This window comes from Maylandia zebra, linkage group LG20 (genome assembly GCF_041146795.1).
Source record: "Maylandia zebra isolate NMK-2024a linkage group LG20, Mzebra_GT3a, whole genome shotgun sequence".
Classification (NCBI taxonomy): Eukaryota; Metazoa; Chordata; class Actinopteri; order Cichliformes; family Cichlidae; genus Maylandia; species Maylandia zebra.
In genome coordinates, this window is record NC_135186.1 from 28,877,175 (window position 1) to 28,896,011 (window position 18,837).

General features: G+C 39.9%; 1 protein-coding gene across 1 annotated transcript; it reads right to left on the minus strand.

The window, feature by feature from the left end:
• Window positions 1-8,721: 8,721 nt before the first annotated feature.
• emilin3a (elastin microfibril interfacer 3a) lies at window positions 8,722-12,560 on the minus strand. The gene is made up of 4 exons (XM_076878353.1): window positions 12,196-12,560; window positions 11,945-12,064; window positions 11,327-11,844; window positions 8,722-11,109 (listed from the first exon to the last, which is right to left on the minus strand). Exons 1-4 carry the CDS (start codon window positions 12,354-12,356, stop codon window positions 9,149-9,151), a joined length of 2,760 nt encoding a protein of 919 aa, XP_076734468.1. The 5' UTR covers window positions 12,357-12,560; the 3' UTR covers window positions 8,722-9,148.
• Window positions 12,561-18,837: the final 6,277 nt, after the last annotated feature.

Here is an 18,837-nt window from a genome sequence, read left to right on the forward strand (position 1 = left end):
CCACAGGACTGTTAACAGAGTTTTGGAGTCTCTCACATATATTCTGAAATTGTTCTTCTGAACAACATGAACACTGAGAATTTATTCTATTAAATTCTCATTAAATCCTCCTGAATAGTACTACTGGGAAAGCAAAATGGGTACTGGTTTTTTTTGGAATCTCAGAATTACATCTGTGCTTTTTGCAGATGATGAGGTTTGTTTGGGTCCATCAAAACATGACTTTCAGCACGCTCTGAGTGGGTTCTCAGGCGAATGTGTGGAATGAGAGTCTGAGTCAATGGTCCTCTGCTGAAAAATGGTGGATTACTCCACCCTGCATTGCAGCCTGTAAGGTGTTGTACCAGAATGTAAAAATATATCTGAGCTAGAAAGTGAGCCAAAAAAATGAGGTTGTTTTACAAATAGTTAAAATTAGTTTCCAATGTAAGGTGGCTGGCCTCTCCTTTAGAGATAGATTGAGGAGCACTGACATCAAGAAGTAGAACTTCTGCTCCTTTGCATCAAAAGGAGGTAGTTTTGGTGTCTCATCAGGATTTGTCCTGAGCAGCTCCCCTTGGAGGTTTAATTGGACACTATCAGTTGGGAGGAGACTCCAGGCTAGGCTGAGAAGGTGTTGGAAGCATCAGGTCTGGGAATCCCTCAGAATCCCTCAAGAAAAACTGGAAAAGCTGGAGGAAAGGAGTTCTGGAATATCCTTCCCCGACTGCTGCCAGCATTACCAGACTTTGGATAATAGGAAGAAAATAGTTGGTTGGACGCACATAGCAGACCATAACTGAAATTGACAGACTTTTCTTGGACAGAGTTAATCTCAATGACTAAATTTCTGTGTATGATTAGGAATATAGATAAGAAACAAATGTTTTGGTACTGGAAAGCCTACGTGGTCTCAGTTTGTACTCCGTGTTCTTTTAACCTGTGATGTTTGAGACGACTTTGTTTACTCCTAGTAAACAGTTTACATCAAGAGAAAATGAGGAACTTTGTTTGTCAAACTGCAGTCTCCAAAACATGCAATATTCTCTGATGATGAGTTTGCTTTTTATTTGATTTAGCCAAAACAGAAAGTTTTGGCCGGGACATCCACTTCCTACACTGACAGCTAAAAAAAAAAAAAGAAATCGGTGATTGTTCCCTGAGGCTGAGTCTGCAAACGATAGCCGATGGGTTCCTAGATTGACTCTGACTTATCCTCCAAGGAGACACATCGGTATTGCTTCAGGAAAGTCAACATTAAGCCTATTAAAATGACCTTGACCGCTGAAATGAAATGTATTGCTGTGATGTGGGAAAGTGATACTTCACCATTTATTTCCATGTAGGTCAGAGAAATATCCTTTTATATGACATCTTAACTCACTTAAAAAAAACTTTTTTAATGAAACGTTTTTTTGGAAGGTTGTTGTTTATTACATAAGAAGATAGCTGTTAAATTGAACTTTGTCTTTGGTGAACGGCTCAAGTTCCAACTGTATTTTATCACATATTTAGCAGTGTGGTGGCTCAGTGGTTATGTGTGGCATTTTCATGATATGTTTGTGCTTGTGTTTCCTTCCAGCATCAAAGCATGCTGAGTAAATACTCACATCACTGTTCCCTTGAATAAGGCACTGCCTTACAGCTGGAGTTGCTCCCCAGGCCCTACTCCTTCTAATGTCTAGCATCGGTTAATGCAGGGAATGAGTTTTCCTACAGCGATCAACAAAGGAATTCTTATTTCCATTTGTTTTTTAAAAGTAAAAGTTACCCACCAAAGTCAGAAAAGACGTAACCAACATTACCGGTAAATCTGACACATGAAATAAATATCAATTTACTACTCTGACAATATTGCTTAAAAGTGGCTACAAATCATTTGTTTTTCATACGTTTCTCTTCCTGGAAGATGCTTAAATCTTCCACCTCTTGTTAGCAGTGGCAGTTGACTGAGAGCAGAGGCCAACCCGCAGCCCTTTTAAGAGCATGGATTAGAAAGCTTCAGGGTACAAAATTATCTGATAAGGCCCTACAATGTGATTAATTGGTGCTGCAGGAAATTGGTCTGCTTTTTACCAATAAATAATTTGAACGAAGGGAAGCAAACAGCTTTTACATATAAAAAAAAGTCCCTTTTTCTTCCTTTTCACATAGCTGTCAGTCTGATTATTGGATGCTTCATTCTAGACTGAGATGTTCTCGAAAAAGAGAAAATAATAAGAGTATCAAATGATTTAATTTTATTGCCAGAAAAAAAGAAATGAAAGAATAAATTACATAACAGATGATTCCCCCAATATCTACTAGAGGACTGCTTTTCGTTCCAAAGCAACGACCTTGGAAAGAGATAAAAACAAAAAAGCAAATAAGTATGTTTAATACCCATTCATAGCCATGTTGGATCCTACTCTATTACTAACAATGCCATAAGCATAAGCTGGTGCTTTAGTTGATTTTCAATCATGTGTCTGTTTTCGTGTTGAGGATTAAATTGCAGCTTTAGGGTCATTTCTACCTGCCTGAGGGACAGCGAGACAGAGAATGCTGAGACCACATTGTCCTGGTCACAGCAGCCTGAGTCAGAAGAGAACATTTGATGCACTCTGAGGCATTTATTTTGAGCTGCAAAACAGCACTGACATGTTAAATAACTTCAACCTGACAGGAAGAAGTAAAGGATAAGATGAAACGGTCTGTAATCGATACCAGAATACAAGTAAACATGCAATGTTTATTTGTTTATCACTTTTCAGGCGTCACTTTGAGACTGCAGCATGATGATGATGATTTACTGTGAAGAGATGTTGATGCAAGTGGTGGAGGCCATGACTAGGCTGAAGAAACAAAACAAAACTATCAGATAGACGATAAAACCAGTAGTGGCCGAATCAACAATGTGGTATACTGTTGATGAAGAAGCACTGCTCAGCTCTGCTCAGCTCAGCAACACTAAAAGCTCTAAAAAGACCACATATGACAAAGGGAATGATTGCAGAATTGTTTCTATTGTTAAGAAAAAAAAACCTTTGTAACATCTAAGTCAAGAATAGTCTTGTTAAGGTAGGAGTATCATTATTAAGGTCTGCAATCAAGTGAATTTACAACAAACTACAAACCACTGGTTACACTTAAGAACAAGAAGGTTCTAAAAAAATCTTCTGACCAATTAATTCAAGATGTTCTTGTATCAGCTGGAAAGAGAAAAGTATGAAGAAGAAGAGAAACAGCTCATGTTCTGAAGCATACCATGCTATCTGTCACATTATCTGTCAAACACGCTGGAGGCAATGTTATGGCATGGGCATGTATGGCTGCCAGTGGAACCGGGTCACTGGTGTTTATTGATGATGTGACTTCTGCTAGAAATAGCAGGAAGGACTCTGAAGTGCACAGAGCTGTAGTCTCTGCTCAGATTCAGCCAAATGCTGCAAAACTGAGTGGACACTGCTTCACAGTGCAAATGGATTAAGACCCAAAGTATACTGCAACAGAAACTCGAGTTTCTTAATGCAAAGAGATCAAATGGTAATAAGTGACCAAGTTAGTGAGTTTTCAAGTATTAAATAAAAACTAAATGCAGAAATACCCACAAACAAATGAGTGTAACTGCAAAGTCTTGGCAGAGCATCTCAAGAGAGGAAACAGCATTTAGTTAGGAATGAGGTACTGTGCATAAAAGACAGATCACGGGTGTGCAGGCACAGCATTCACCAGAATAGGTGGGCTACCGTTGGTACAAATGCTTCAGTCTTTAGGTGGGTGCATGAATGACACAATTCATTTAACTAATACAAACTTTCATCAGTTTTGTTTCATTATGTTTTTACATGTTTGTTAAAAATAAACATTTCACTTGACATTAAGTTTCTGTTAAATAAGTCTATTATTAAATACAATAATAGATGTGAGAGAAACATCAGTGATTCTAGATTTTTATCATGACCCTTGCAAAAAATTTTGTTTTGATGGTAATGGAGGTTCTTAAGAAGAGGAAACATATTGATCTCAATAAATATGCAGGAGATGAACGCTAAGTGCAAACTGAGCATAACAAGCAACGCAAAAATAACGTTGATGTTTGATAGCTGTTATCGTTGCTTGCCTAATGGCACATAATGTGTCTACATAGTGAATCCTAATTGTCCAGCAGCTCTAAATACAAGCCCCGCCCCCATTTGTAAGAGACTGATTGATTTTAATGTGTTTTACAGAAGGAAAAAACATCAGCTAAATCTGATATAATAAAAATGTGAAAATTGATGGGTTGCACATACAAAGGTCTTCTCATTCAGTTTTTCCACTCACTTAAGGAGCCTATACTATACTGACTGAAGTAAACACATCATCTTAGTACCAACATTCTCATTTAAATTGGAAATCCCTGTTTAAATGGTTCTGTTCATTGTGATCTCAAGGAAGATTAAACTGTACATGACTGACCGGGAAGGTAAATGTTGTTGAAAAAATGTGAAATGCCTTTCGGTCCATTATGGTTATAGATAGGCCCGATTCTTATCATTAAAAAAATATAATTGCTACTTATAAAATCCATCCATCTTCTTTCACTCATTTAATTCAGGGTCACAGATGGGCTGGAGCTTATCTCAGCTATCACAGGGCAAGAGGTGGGGTACACCAAGGGCAGATGACCAATCTGTTGCTAACACAGAAGCAGACAACCATTCACATTCACACCTACAGATAATTTAGAAATGTCAATTAATCTAACATGCATTTCTGGACTGTGGGAGGAAGCCGGAGTACTCAGAGAAAAAACATGCAGACACAGGAAGACCATGCACTCCACACAGAAAAGCCCCAGCTGGCCAGTGGATTGGAATAGATTTGAAGACCTTCTTGCTATGAGCCAACAGTGCTAACAACTGCACTGCAGGATGGTAGGAACCTCTTGTCCTCAATTCCAGCTTTATATATTTATCTTGGACTAAAGTATTGTAGCTTTGATTAAGCCACAGATCACATCCTGACATAGTTCATGCCACTCTAAGATATTGTAACCTTGCTGCAACCCTTCAGCTCATGCATTGAGTTCCTCAACCTTTAAGCCAACTTTCTTCAGATTTGTAGAGCATTTAGAGCAGTTTTGACTTACTTTTGTTGAAACTTTGGTAATGTTTAATATGAGCATCACAGTTCTAATGTATGATCAGGGCTGTACTTAGGTAGAAGTACAGATACTAGTGTTAAAAATACTCCTTTATAAGTTGAAGTACTGAAACAACTTTTTTACTCAAGTGAAAGTGAAAAAGTACAACCTCAGAAATGTACTCAAAGTAAGAAAGTAAAAGTAACTTTTTGAAGAACATTTCTGCCCCCTATTTTTTTTATTAATGTAATTATTAAACTGAATACTGATTTTACGTGACATTGGTGTAATGAAGCTAAAACCAATTTTAGTACTTCATGAACAAAAATAATATCCAAATTAAATCCAGGACTGAAGGATATATGTCAGGGAACCATAAAATACCATGTGTTGAATAAAAGAGGTCTTTAAATGTATAGAGTTTAGTTTTGTGCGACCTTGATGCTCCTGACCTCCGGTGCACATTCCATAAATTATTAAATCTCACGATCTATAGTTCATATGTGGAAGACCTTTATGCACTTCTTCCTCATTAAATCTTCATGTTTATGGAACGATCTGCACTCCACAGGTACGAATTCATTTACCTTCTGCTATCCTTTTCCTGTGTCAATTTTAATCCATGTGTCAATTCAAAAAGTACATCAAACAGTTATTCTGACTGACTTTTTATAGCCAGAATTTAAAGTTTAAACATTGTCCCCACATTTTGATTTCAAAATTTGTTGTCGTCCCCAATGGAGATACTGGTGAGTCAGTTGAGGGCCTAAGCAAAAATTCCATTCCAAAAACCATTTTTATTTTGGTAACGATGCCCAAGACAGAGATGACTGTTTACGATGTGTTATTAATGTAACGACTCACTGATCCTGGTGGGCTTCCACATTTCTTCAGTCTGATTGTTACTCAGTAACTTGACTGCTGTAGACCCCTGGAGTCGCACTTGACTCGATCACATCGAGCTGGACACACCAGGGTGCTTTACCAGTTCATTAATGTTAAATGTCAAGTAAGGAAAAGATATAACGTTATGCAATTTCTCCCCCATAGTTAAGCCTAGACTAATAGATTATTTTTTATTTATATTTAATTAGATTTAGATTTAAATGTTATTATCTGCTCACCCCTGTCCTGCTTTTTTCCCCTCACTTCCTCTTTTTCTTTTTCCAGAATGATAAACCTTCTTCACTTTCCTTGAGTGGCTTTTACTGTTGTCATTCAATTTATTTAATTGGAATCACGCAGGGTATTTGTAATGGGAGTCACTGGCGTCAGGTGGGACTCCTTAGGGAGAGCAGGTTTCTCTAGTGTCATTGCAAACGTTTCACATTGCCACTCTTGTAATTTAAAGTTTGTCTCTCAATATATATGTTATTCCTCCTGGTAGAAAGTTTGACCTCATTTTGCATTTTCAAAACTAATGATGGTTAATTTTATTTTAATTGTATGCAACTGGTCACAAACCAAGTACAAACAACTTGGATCTATTGTTGTTTAACCTGATTTTTATGATAGTAAAACTTTTCACCAATAACTTTTCAGCTATACACCCCAAAACACCCAGTAGTGCTTCCTGGAGAATGCCAAATCCTGAAGCTTATTACTAAGTAGCCCTGAGACCTTGATTTAAGGTAAGCCTCTCCTGGGCTTCCTTGCTTCTGAGCCAGCTGTAATCAACCCTGTCTGTTCTCTGGCCATCACTATAATGGGGACAAAATCTCTCCTCTCACCTTAAACTTCTACAGAGGACATTTTATCAGATGATTCACATTTTCCTCCAGTGTGCCCCCCTTTTTACTCTGTATCCTTTGTCCTCTGTGTCTGTGCCAAAGCTTTGCCTTTTGTGATTTTGGAGCTTCCTTTGGCCAGGCGCTGTTTGTGAGTTGTGCAGGAAATGTAACTCTGAATCGGATCCATGAGTGAGCAGTGAAGAGAGTCAGAGGGGACAAATTCGCCAGAGTCCTGGCTGCCCTTTCTGTCCAAGTGTCTAGTTGGAAACAAACATGATTAATGTGTTGTTGTCTGGGTTTGTATGAACGTGGAGGCACTGCAAGAATAATAAAAATACGTACACTCAAACTAAGAAAAGATAATGTGGGATTTGTAGTCTAGCAGAGACAGAATAGTTTAATACTTTTTTTATGGTTTTTGGGCAGTTATATGCAGCAGTTGCTTCTGTAAGCCGTGGACATCTCTCCCCCTCACTTCCCCAATATGCATGTGCAGACCTGCATCATTATTATCGAGGTGTATATTGGTCTTGAGATTGCTCCATCGCTCATCTTCTCAGCAGACATAAATTTGGTGTCTATCTCTTCCGTCTGCCCTCCTTCCCTCCGTGGCATTTTCCATCATTATTATTCACCACGTGTCTCGGGCTAAAAAGTTTTCTCACAGCAGTGGGCTCATCTCCCACGTAGCTGTCATTTTAATGGTTGTTTGTTCGATGGGGAAACAGGAACTAACAGGGGAAGGTTATTAGCAAGGTCACCTTTCGCCCCATTGTAACTGCCCAATGAGGACTGCGCTCAGAAAACTGGGCTGGTAAATTTGTAGCCTAGAGAGAGAATGAGATGTAGGCTGCTTCTGCTGCACTGAAGGGCTCTTTGGCTGTCTTTCTCCATCACCTTGGCTATAATGCAAATTTGTAATTTTCCTCTGGCAAGCACGGCCTGTCCCTGCGAACTTAATTTTTTGGAAGGGAGACATCATTTACACTCATACTTCAATGCTCCCTGCACTTTTCAGTTGAGTCTATTAATGCTTCTCTATTGCCCTCTTGTGGTGTCCTCACTCCTCTGCACCAACACTTTTCACTTCCAGAGTGAAACATGACTACAGAACTATAGCAGAGTTACAGCTTGCCTTCGGTGGCAGCAGGAGGGAGGGTTTCGAGTTTGAAGACTGGGACCTTTCTGTGTGGACTGTGCGGGTTCACCCTTTTCCTCAGGGTAATCAGGCTTTCTCCCACAGTCCAAACATGCTTATGAAGTGTATAATTGGAAAAGAATGAATGGAAGGATGGATGGATGGAACACTAGCAAGGGAAATCATAATAAGATTCAATTCATCCTAATTTTTAGTTCCTTTTAGGGAGTTGTGTAAATATTTTGGAGCACACACCACAGTGTTACATTTGCATTATATGGGGCTAGACTTAGATATGAAATAAAGTATTTTGATGGATGGATAGATTATATTTGTACAGTAGTACAATACAAAAGTACTTGGTGCATGTTTGTTGAAACTGATCAAGTTCTAATTAGCTCTAATTTTAGTTAATTAACTATTTGTTTGTTTTTCACGCTTACTTTTGGTTTCTCCAGTGTTCCTCTTGTTTCTATGCTGAAGTGTCCCTGGGTAAAATACCAAACACAACATTGCCCCTGAGTGAATCTGCGTGTGTGTGTGGGTGTGATAGTTAGAAAATGCTTAAAAGCATATATATTTAAGTGCTATATACGTTTATATTGTGTGCAGGAATGAGTGAATTTGACTTGTAGTAAAAAGTCCTTTGACTGCTAAGTTAACATAGAAAAGAGAACATGAAGATCAAATAATTTTTTATTGAATTGTCTGTATTGAAAAACTTAAAAATTAAACTTTACATACTTTAAACATTTCATGCAGGACTGCAGTAAGAATATAGACTAATGCTCAAAAGCCAGAGCCATATAAAAACATTACATCTACACTAAATATAAGAAAAAACAATACAAAAACTTCATCATGTAAACATTATTAAATGACTGTTCATTTATGATTTCTTAAAAGCTTTAGAGTAACACAGGTGCAGTTGTTTATCTCTCACTCAATCACTCAGGCTCTGATTATTCTTAGCACCACCATGATTAGATTTCAAGATTCAGTTGTGAGTGCGGTTGAAGTTAGCTGCCTTTTGGTTTTCTCCTTTTGTAAGCTGACAAAACATCATTATTTCAGTGCACATTCGAAACCTTTGCATTGTAAAAACTGTATAATAATGGGCTTAGTGGAACCCCTTTACGCCTGCAAAATATTTACTCTTCGCCGTTTTATAATTCATTGTCCATATGAAGTAAACTAATTCAGAGCGAAGGTATCCCCTCGTGTCTCTGCAGCCTCTAAACTCTGCTCTGTTGGCTCTGCCTTGGAGGTGCAGTTTTTCAGTTCACCTTTCAGCTCAGACAGCTGCTGTGCATGGCTAGAGAGAGTCCCACTGACTTGCAGTAGGAGACCATTTGACTGTCTCTCCAGCTCCTCCCTGATTCTCTCCAGGTCGTCTGCCAAGTAGTTTAAGCCCTTACACTGGTCCTCTACGCTGGCAACCCGCCCACCAACCTCAGTTACCTCCTTCTGGACCACCATAGCTGATCTTCGGCACCCCCGTACCTCTTCAGCTAGCCGTCTCTTCATCTCCTGCAGCTCACCTTTAAGCCGGGTCAGTCTGCGCTCACCTGCCCCAAGCATGGAAGCCTGATGTCCAACCAGCTGCACCACGCCCTTTATCTGCTGGGCCAGACGAGTCTCTCTTTGATGCCAAGAACTGTTGGCTTCACCAACCTGGTGGACCACTGTCCCCAGGGAATCCTGGAGTCCTCTCAGGGTGTGGTTAACTGAGCGCACATTGAATTTGAGGATTGTTAGCTCACCCTGGATGGAAGAATCTTGCTCTGCTTGTTCCTGCTGCTCCCTGAGGGTCAGACGCTTTAGCATGTTCTGCAGTGTAACATTGAGTGTGTTCAACTGGTCGCCTTGCATATCCAGTACCTCCTTCACATTCTGCTCCAAAGCCAGGTTTTCACTTGGCACAGCAGAGTCTCCTTGGATGGTAACTGTTTGAGGTGAGGGACATGAAGTGGTGCAGAGCATTTCCAAATTGTTGAGGTGCTTTTGCATTCTGTCCACATCCACCTCCAGTCTGCCTCGGAGTGACTCCAGCTCTGTCTCCAGAGTGGGAACAATGTGATCCTCCAGAGCAGTTGCATTACCCAGCTCCTCCAAAGCTGTTAGTAAACGACACTCCAGATTCTTCAACTTAACCTCCATTTTGGCCTCCAAAGCATGTCCAGTCGCATCTCTGTCTGGGACACCACTTGTCCTTCCAGATTCTTCACTTTTGATCTCCCCAGTCAGGTTGAGCTTGGCCTCTACATATGCCAGACGCCCCTCCAGCATTCCTTCTATGTGGTCTTTGTGTCCACCCAGCTCCACTCTCAGATGCTCCTGGGACTGGTTGAGGCTTGCCATTGACCTTTCCAGCAGCTGCACCCTTTCTGTAAGTCCACTCATCCTACCACAGCAGCTCTCAGTACCATTACAACCATTGATCTGTGCTTGGAGCTTTCTCAGCTCTGTTCTTAGGTTGATGGTGCTTTCCTGTAGAGCATCCTCCATCTGCTCCTGCCGCTCACTTTGCTGCTTCTGGCACTGACGGTGCACATCCCCAGCTTTCTCCTTGCATCGGTCCTCTGCGCTCTCCACACGCTTCTCAAATCTGCCAAGAATTTCTGTTCTGGCTGTGCTTAATTTAGCATCCATCAGTTTCTCCATAGCTCTTCCAAGCTTGCCATTGGAGTTTGATACCAAAAGATTTCTAATACCTGTTCTATTAGAAATCTTCTTCAGTGCTTCATCATGCCTCATCACTGTCACTTTGACTTCCTGAATCTCAGCTGTCTTGGCTTGCACCTCATTTCTAAGCTCTTCAACCCTTTCATTCAGTTCTGCGAGGTCTGGAACAACATGTCTACCATCTAGATCTCCTGTGTCAAGGTCTCCCCCAGGAATTTCTACAAACCCAAAGGTGGATGGATGAGAGGCTACATCTGGAGGGGGAACAGGAACAGGACCAGGACCAGTACCAGGGGGAGCAGAGAGCAGAGCTGACAGCATCCTGTTAGCATCCTCTCTGAGTGAGGTTCGCAGGCTTTCCTCTAGCCCATTCACAGTTACCCTCAAAGTCTCCAGACCCTGATTTAGACGCCGCACATCCTCTTCCATATGATATATTCGCTCCTCCGTCTCGCTGTCAAGAGCATGGCCTGAAGAGATAAAGAGATGCTATTAAAAGGGGGACAAACACAGTAAAGAAATCCCAAACACTATGCTTTGATGTGACTGCATTTTGAATCTAGTTCATTTTAAGAACTTGTTAAGAATTTGTTGTTCTTTTACTTAAAAAAAAAAGAAAGTAAATTCAGGTACATCACTTTTAAAACCCAGTTAGCTTTATTGGACAGTTCAAAAATGGGGACATACCTGTGGTCTCTCCCACAGGCTGTTCACCACCAGAGGGGGGAGGAGAGGGGATTTCTTCAGGTATAAATTCCTCAGGTGCTTGGCTATTCTCATGTTCATGTTCATGGTTGGTCTCTGTGTAATGTGGCTCTTCATGCTCTGGAGCTGGCTCTGATTCTGATGGATAAGGCTGGAAGGGGATGTCTGGGTAGGAGGAGGCCCTTGAAGGCCCAAAGGGATGCATTGGGAAGGGGTTAAAACTGCCAGTAGGAGGGCCTTTGGGATGACTCCATGGGCTGGCTTTCACAGCAGTGTTAACATGTGGGCCCTTGAACATCGGGACTTTGCTAGGGGGGCCCTTAAACTGGGACTCTCTCATTGGTGGGCCCTTGAATGGTGGCATCATTTTCATAGGGTGTTGATAAACTGGATGTCCCTCCATACATCCATAACCAGAGTACCCAGGGCAACAACGCCACTCCAGCTCTGTGACGGTTTTATGTGCCACCTTGTAAAGTGGCTTGTACATCAGGCGATACCTGCAGGGAGCAGCAGTAATGGGTTAAAAACATAAATTCAGTGTTTTGTACTGTGAAGCAACCTGAATTAAAATCTATCACACGAGTAGCGTTTACTCACAAAAGAGCTGGGCATTTGCGGCCCAGTGAACACTTGTTGTACTCGGCTTTTACATACGGTGCTGCTCCATCCTGTATGGTGAAGGGCACTGTCTTTTCAGTGACGTAGGCACAGTGGTTCCTTTCAGAGTGGAATCAAAGAGGAAAGAAAAAAACTTGCTTAGATACAATTTTTAAAAAATTACAAGATTTGTCACTGAATTATCTGACGTGGTGATGTGTATGACAGAGATGGAGAGAAACAGCACTTACTTGTGCCTGCTGGTGGGTTTTCCTTGGCTGTAGTGTTGACCAAGCCCAGGTTTATACTGGTGAAATTCAAATGGTCTGTAGATCTTGGTTTCAACAAGTGATGAAAATAGGGCCATGAAGACAAAAAGGCTCAAAACGCCTGAGAAAAGCATCCTGAGCATTCACGTGTCCAGTGAAAAGTTGAGTGAAAAAACTCTTCAAACTGAAAACAGAAAAAAGTATTCCTTTATCAAGGGACAGCAGAGGCCACAAATATTCAAATATTCTCCACTTGCTTGTAAAAAGACTTGAATTTCTAGGTTATACAGCAAAATGCCACCCTGTGAGTGCTGATGCTGGCTGTGGTTGTAGTGGACTCCCGTGACAAAAGTCCACTGTGAGTTTGGGGGGGGGGACTACAGACGCCACTAAAAAGGCTCCACCGGCTCCATCTGCATATCTCCTCCCACTCAGCCTCCTCAAAGTAACACCCTATTGACAACACAGGAGGGAAAAACCCATCATCTCCCCGGTTAATGTCCCACCTGTGACTCTTTTGTGGTTGTCATCTATATAATTTTAATATATGAGAATTCTGGAAGCTGCTTTCACCAACCAGAACAGCAGCTGAGCTCTCAGTAGCTTTTTTCCTTTAGTGACATCACGGCAAACCAGAGAGGAAACGCTGCATCACCTCCAACGAGTATAGTACCCAGCTTTGTCCCAAAATGGGAAGGTTATTTATTCACCCTTTAGAATATAAAGTAAGAAAGACATGCATAAACATTATATATAGAAAAAACAAAACAAGAACATCATGTTCAGGGTAAAAGCCTTGTTTTAATATAAAAACTAAATAAGAAAACATGCCTTCACTGCTGTAAGTAAGAAGCAGTCAAGAGACAGACTTACTGCTTATTCTAATATTAATGTTTAGAAGGTCTTCAAATGGATTTGATTTGATGTGTAACTATTGCTATAGATTTGATTTATAGATTTTTAATAAATGTAAAATTTGATTGTATATCATGTGTTCATAGCTGCCATTTTTTATCCAATTTTTTTTCCAGTTATTTGTTTACATCACCCCAGAGAGATAGCCCTTTCTTTCATTTTCTTTGCTCTTTTAGCCAGTGTAAAATTGATGTGACACAAAAATAAAAAAATCAGCTTCTGATATCAGTAAATGTCATCCTATTTGCCAATAGCCTGATATGAGCTGACAACACCAGTGAATGCTATGTGAAGAATATATCAGATATAGTCTTTGCATCCAGCATACAGCAATGTTAGATAATATGAAAACATTCAAGTAAATCCAGTTAGCTAGTAATTTGTCATAATATATAACACAGTGTAACATGAAGTAGAAGTAATGAAGTAGAAAATTCTCACATTCAGAGGCTGAAACCAGGAAATGTTTGACCTTTTAGCTTGATGCTAACATAAAAAATTAATCTTAAATATGTGCTATCAATATTTTATGAGCCCCAAATGGGATGGCACACACATTTTCTCACTAGAACAGCCGAGCTGTGATGATAGTGTTGAGGTTATGTGACGACCTGACAGTATATGAGGTGACACATCTTGGCCTCCCTGACTTCACACATACACGTTGACACGGTCTGAGCCTTCATTTAACAGCAAACCTCCAGAAAGGGGAACAAACAGAAACAAATGCCCTGTGTTAAAGGCTTTGACAGTACACACCCATGACTGAGTGCTGAGCCCCACAATTCCACACATTCATGCACAACACGGCTCTTGTCCAGTTTAAGTTCACCGCCCTGGGTACAGAAACACGCCCGGGAGCTCCATTGCACCACAGCTAGGACACTTTCCACTTTCTGGTTATATGAAGCAACATTTTAGTTGCATAAAGCCATATAACATGGAAAGTATTGTACAAACATTGGAGGTAAACTAAGTATTTTTTTAGGCTCATATTTCAGTTCTGCCACTTTGCAGTATTAGCTTCATACCTCATTCATTTACAAAGAAAAAAATTTAACTTTTTCTTATGTTTTTACTGCTGTTTGTTGGCAAAATTATACAAGAACTACCAGGATGACTTTCATAACATGAATGAAAAGATGAGTCATGGGCAAAACATGACCTCATTAAGTTCTGGTCGTGATTCAGGATTCATCTATTTTTAAAACCGTGGTGTTGTTGGCAGATGATGCGTCTTTGAGTGCTACTTTTGTTACAGTTGTGGTCAAAAGTATACATACACTCTTCATGGGCATGAATCTTTTAATGATTTATTTGATCTGGGAATTTTGTTTTTCAGAGTGAATTAACTGTGCAGCACACATCTTTAATGACTTAAAAAGCAAGAATTGGGTTCCCAAGTTTGATTTTATTTTATATTTTTATAATGCACATGGAGTTAAAAGTGTACATACAGGCTCTATATTTGGTTAAATGTTGCTTAGCAAGTTGCATCTCAACCAGACACTTTTGGAGGCCATTGACAAGCTTCTGGCATAATTCTGGCTGAATATTTGACCACTGTTCTGGGCAGAAAATTTTAGAATTCATTTAAATTGGTTGGTTTCCTGGCTCAGACCCAGCTTTTATTTTTGATTTTTGCTGCAAAATGAGATTGTTGAGGAGGCTGACACCGTCCCTAACATAGATGTTTTAATAAAACAGAGTCAGTCTGTGATCATATGGGGTCAGGTTGGCAATTACATGCAATCTATTTCGGATAATACACTAATTAAATTTGATAAATCAGTAAAACTCACATGTTGCTGTTTACATAAACAGGAATTCACATTTAATGGAAGTCCACAGTTAACTGTTACATTTGCACTTAGAAGCCTAACCAGAATTAAATCAGCTGGCGGCCAGCTGAGTTGAGTTCCCATGACCTGCATGCATGGAAGAAGACTCATTCAGACTGATGGCAACATGTCTGCATTTATAAATTAGATAGCACGCTCTCTGAGTGATTGCAGTCAGTCCAAGTCAGACTGCGGATGATTGCAGAGTGGTTATCTCCCATCATGAGTATTTTAATTTATTTAATAAAATCCCTGTCCCTGTATCGATACAGTATCACTACACAAAATATTGCAATATAATAGTGAATAAATCTTTTTTTCCCAGTTGTCACAGTTTTGGGAAATTATAGAATCAAAGTTTTTTTTTCCCAGGATGTAAACATGTTTATTTCTGCTGTAAAGCTGAGCATTTTAACATGGGTGTCTATGGGGACAGACTCGCTTTTGGAGCCAGACGCAAGCTCCCATTAGAGGAACTTTGGTTTTTGGCACTTCATGTTTTAGCCCCTCAGGGGCCATATGTTGTACAAAAGTAAAATCCTGCTTCCTTAATAACCTCATCGTGTCCTATGTGTTGCACATGAGTGCAGAATATGATTTTTAATTTTAATATTTTACAATGATCACCTGGCGTATACTGACAGACTTATTTGATCTGGAGTTTCTTATTTTCCTCCTGCTGATGTCTATATGTACATGCTACCATTGCACCGTAGGCTCTGAAAAATGTGACATTCGACCTAATTTTGAACAAAACTCACATTATATCCATTACTTTGCCGAGATCTTTTGATTGACTTGTTTTAGAAGCAGACCCATTTCCTGTTTCCTGTTTATACCAGGTCCCACCTCTTTTACCTGGAAACACCGGATCAGCACAGATACACAGCAGCATGTGTGTTCTTTAATATTATCCATCAGCACTTTAACCCTCTTGATTTGTAAACAAGCTCTCATTGTATCACGTGAAACATGTTGCAGAGCTCTGCTCCTGTAAAACAAGTGCAGCTTTCTTCTCTATTCAGCTCCACCCTGAAGTTTCCCTGAATGGCATCACACAGTTACAAGTGTTTTAGCCTCCACTCACCTGCCCGTCATAATGCTTATGTCAGACTTGAGCTGTTGGTGGACGCAGGGTTAGTCCTGCATGCCTGTGAATAACTGAGCACCATATAACTTTGCAGCATATGGGGAGCTGCATTGTTGTTTCTCCTTTCTTTGTTTTTTTGTGCTTATTTAATTTTAACACCAACCGTCCAAATTCTGAACTGGCCTGTAAATCTCTTTGTGTGTGCCTTAAGTTTTCAGCTAAGTCTGTGTTGCAGGACTGTGGGGCTTTTGCAGCACTTTCCCAACAGTGCTGACTCATATAATATTTGCAAATTAAATCACTATTGAGTTGAAGCACAATCCAAAGTGTATAAAAGATCTATATATTATTTATAGTTTCTTTTTGCAGTGAAGTAAACTTAGTGTTGTGAGTCGAGTCTGGCTTCAAATCCTCAGCAGCCTGTTTGTTTCTTTCTGCTATATGATGATATAGCAACAGCTACAAAGTCAGTGCAGCACTTATTCATCATGATAACTGTAGCAAATGTTACAGCTTCCTCTTTATTTGTGGCCCTTTTTTTGTTTCTTAGAGTGGTCTTAATCCACTATTGTTTATTCACAGCTGTGTGAAAGAACAAACAGCGCCTTGCAAACTTGGAGCTTGTTTCCTGCGCTTGTGTGTCCACTTTTATGTGCTTTCTTAAATCTCTTCATGTCAAATCCGTCGGCTTTTGGTGAATCCATGTTGGCATATTTTTAAGTCAGTGTTTTAGTTGTTTAATTGGGATGCTGAATTGATTGTGAGCCCTTCTTCTCACCTTCTCAAAAGATTTAGTCAATAAATAAGACAAATGTTGGCCTGAGCAAACCTAATTTAGTGGCCACATGTGGAGCCAGGGGTCACGGCGCACTTCACAGGTTTGTTAAGAGGTTTAGTGTGTTTGTCGGTGCCAGACTCATAGCATTGTGTACACATCTGGAGACACACACACACACACACCTACACACACACACACACATTTCCATACGGATGCAAAAACTGTTTTGCCACAAATTGGCTTAGAAAGCTCTCGTTTTTTTTCCGCTGTGATCCTTCCTGCTTTCTGTTGTCTTGCTGATAAAAAGTCTTACGTTTTCTGTTTGTGTGTGGAACAGTTTTGTTTTGTTTTTTTTACCATTGCTGAAAAACATTCTACAATACTGACTGTTTTTTTTTTAAATACATTGCATTCTGTACCCTTTTCCTTTGTTTAATTCATGAGTTTGTATTCATAAGTATTTTGTCGCTCAATCAAAAACCGTAAGATGACATTTCAGCAGCCTGCATACTAATAACAAACCACAGAGAGTGATTATTAACCTGTGTTTATGTATGTATCAAAAAAAGAGTATAGTTGTTGGGGCAAATCATTCAGGCACTGGCAGCACTCTGGTTAAATGGTTGCACCAAAGCCATTTTTACAAAACAGCTCAACAGTTCAACTTAAAAATCTCATGAAACATGCAATAGGTGCTGAATTGTCCAAAACTCTTAAGTTAACTTTTAGTTAATTATATAAGACTTTAATGCAGCAAAAAGAAACAGACAGGTTTCAGCTGGAGTCCTGACTCAGCATTTCACTATCTGAACAACAGAGAAAATCCTGAGATTTCCTGGATTCTTTCCACGGTGTATATTTTCATTATATTTACAGACTCACATATAGACAGCTGGATAATTAAATGCCTGTTTGGACGGCCTTTGGGGATCCTTTAGCACTCTGCAGATTTCCTCGTTGATTTGATTCAAACAGAAGAGATGCCATCTCTTCCATTATTGTCTCTTAGCCCTAGAGCTAAAGGCATTAGTGGGTTAACTGATGTTAGCTTGTTGACAGAAATTTAACCCACTGATCAGCAAATTTCTGATGATTTCAGTCTCGCTAAGGTTAAGAATGTATTTGGATTGTTGATCGAAAATTTATTCAACAGATTGACTGAAAAAAAACCGTATTATTTTGCAATCCTTCTCAACAGATTAGAAAAGCAACACGCAGAAGAAAGATGGGCAAAAAGTGTCATTTATTTTGTATTAACATGCTGGATTTTACAGATTAATGATATTTCAAAGACAAACAGCTGATAAGTCAATTTTCAGCTATTTTTAATTTATTTGAATGCTTTAGATAGTTTTAAACGGGAGCCATTATGATTTTTTTCATTCTATATACTGTGACACATCCATCCATCCAACCATTCGGTTCTGCTTATCCTTTTCAGGGTCGTGGGGGGCGCTGGAGCCTATCCCAGCTGTCTTAGGGCAACCCTGGACAGGTCGCCAGTCTGTCGCAGGGCTAACACAGAGACAGAGACAACCATTCACGCTCACATTCACTCGGACATCCACACCTATGGGCAATTTATTGTTTCCAACTAACTGTCTTTGAACTGTCGAAGGAAGCCTGAGTGCCTGGGGAGAACCCATGCAAACACGAGGAAAACATGCAAACTGACTAAAGAGGTCAGTGTATGTGTGAGTGATCCCTGTGAGTCCATCAAACTGCTCTAAATGCTCAATTTCAGACCGTTTTTGTCTACTTTTGAATCTCAAAGAGTGTGAATATCCACAGTATGATCATCTCAGACATACAGGTCTGACTGTGAGCACAGAAGTCCCACCTACCAGAAGTCCAGACCTTGTGTTTGTGAAGGACAGCCAATCAGAAGAAAACAGGTTTTAATGAGAAGCAGTTCCAGAGATGAGTGGGATAAAAAGGGTTCATTTTCCAACTATTTTTAAATGTGGATCACGCAGAGTAGCTTTAGTAGAGTCCATGAA

Coding starts and splice junctions, on each gene's coding strand:
- emilin3a (XM_076878353.1), bottom strand. CDS start 12,356: ATGCTCAGGATGCTTTTCTCAGGCGTTTTGAGCCTTTTTGTCTTCATG. Junction 12,065..12,195: donor AAACCCACCAGCAGGCACAA/GTAAGTGCTGTT, acceptor CCACTCTGAAAG/GAACCACTGTGCCTACGTCA. Junction 11,845..11,944: donor CGCAAATGCCCAGCTCTTTT/GTGAGTAAACGC, acceptor TGCTCCCTGCAG/GTATCGCCTGATGTACAAGC.